This window comes from Camelina sativa, chromosome 7 (genome assembly GCF_000633955.1).
Source record: "Camelina sativa cultivar DH55 chromosome 7, Cs, whole genome shotgun sequence".
NCBI classification, from domain to species: Eukaryota; Viridiplantae; Streptophyta; class Magnoliopsida; order Brassicales; family Brassicaceae; genus Camelina; species Camelina sativa.
This window is the reverse complement of record NC_025691.1, coordinates 17,225,035-17,226,428: the sequence shown is the minus strand read 5'-3', so window position 1 is coordinate 17,226,428 and position 1,394 is coordinate 17,225,035. Positions and strand designations below refer to the sequence as shown.

At 44.3% G+C, this 1,394-nt stretch overlaps 1 protein-coding gene across 1 annotated transcript; it reads right to left on the bottom strand.

Moving 5' to 3' along the window:
* LOC104701338 (probable methyltransferase At1g27930) lies at positions 240-1,394 on the bottom strand. The gene has a single exon (XM_010417006.2). It carries the CDS (start codon positions 1,303-1,305, stop codon positions 430-432), a length of 876 nt encoding a protein of 291 aa, XP_010415308.1. The 5' UTR covers positions 1,306-1,394; the 3' UTR covers positions 240-429.

Below are 1,394 nucleotides of genomic sequence, written 5' to 3'. Positions count from 1 at the left end.
AGAGTATGGTTTTGCTATCTAGAGTGGGACAATCATATTAGTTATCGGATGTGGTATTTTGAGTTTTGAAAATTTAGTTACCATGATGGCCGGTCCAAATCTATTTATTTTTTCATATTATATTGACAAAAGTCACAAAAAACATGTAAATCGCTCTTCCCTAAATTGATGCCAATGTCCAAAAATTATATAGCACTTATCATTTTTCTTATACTTGTATGTCTTTTTAAATAGGCAAATGTGTAACTAGGCTTCATCAAAAGACCAACCATGTGAGACAAAGAGTAATAACAATAGAATACATAATTTATTTTAATGAGAAGCCTCTGGATAATTTATGAATTATAATAACGATTTTTAAACTCAGAAGAAGAACTATGCGGTGTTCCAATTAAAAGAAGTAACGAAGAATAGATTTCTCTGCGCTCTTTAGCAAAACCGGTCACCTGGCTGGTCGCTCATGTTAGCAGCATTGGGTATCTCGAAGTGCCAGAGTCTACCAGCGGAGGTTGTTTTATACTTCTCGCAAAGGAACTCATTGGCGAAAGCCTTCTCCACTTTGCGGTCAACGTCATGAAGGAAGACGTGTGTGGTGCCAGCTCCTTTCCGGTTACGTGCCATGACAGCTGAGGAAAATATCGCGGCCATCCTCCCTGGAGCTAGTGGGAAGTATCCTTTTGGTGCGTCCACCATGATCAGATCCCACTCGGTATCATAGAATTCATCAGGAAGTGAGGTCAACGCCAACGGACACTTTTGGTTGTAGCGGATCGGGAAAGCATTAGCCGGTAAACACATGGGTTCGTTCTTGTAGTACGAGAGAAGGCTCCCGGCTTGAGAAAGATGGGTACGGTACTGAACATGGTGGGCTCTGAGGGACGGTGCATCCTTGAGGACGGCCTCTATCCACTCAGGATCTTCCTCCAAGAACACAGTGTTGCCACCTGGATTAAGGGATGCCCACATGAGGGAGTCACGGCCAAGGCCAAAAACTAAGAAATTGCAAGGGAGACGCTCCTTTAGGACGTTTAACGAGATCGAGATCTCTTCGAAGGATTGTTGTGGGACGGTGTGTGAGGTGGCGTAGTGGACGATGGATTGGAGTTGGATTGGGGTGGCTGTGTATTCGGCTATGGATGCAGCCGTGTTTTTAGCTGTGGAACAGAGTGACAAAGTGTTGTCCGTAGCTCGGATGAAGCTTGTGATGAGGAGTGCACCACCTAATAGACCAGCTAAAGCAACCGCGAGGAACCATGGTCGCTCTAGAAGCGTTTGCTTTCCATTTTTGGACTTGTCTTGAGTCATGTTTGATTTGGTTTTCCTTGTTGGGTTTGGCGAGAGAGGCTGATGAGTCGTGGTTATACTAATTAAGATGAGGGGATCGGATGAGAAAG

Excerpts from the sequence above, each read along its gene's own strand:
- LOC104701338 (XM_010417006.2), bottom strand. The coding sequence starts at position 1,305 with ATGACTCAAGACAAGTCCAAAAATGGAAAGCAAACGCTTCTAGAGCGA.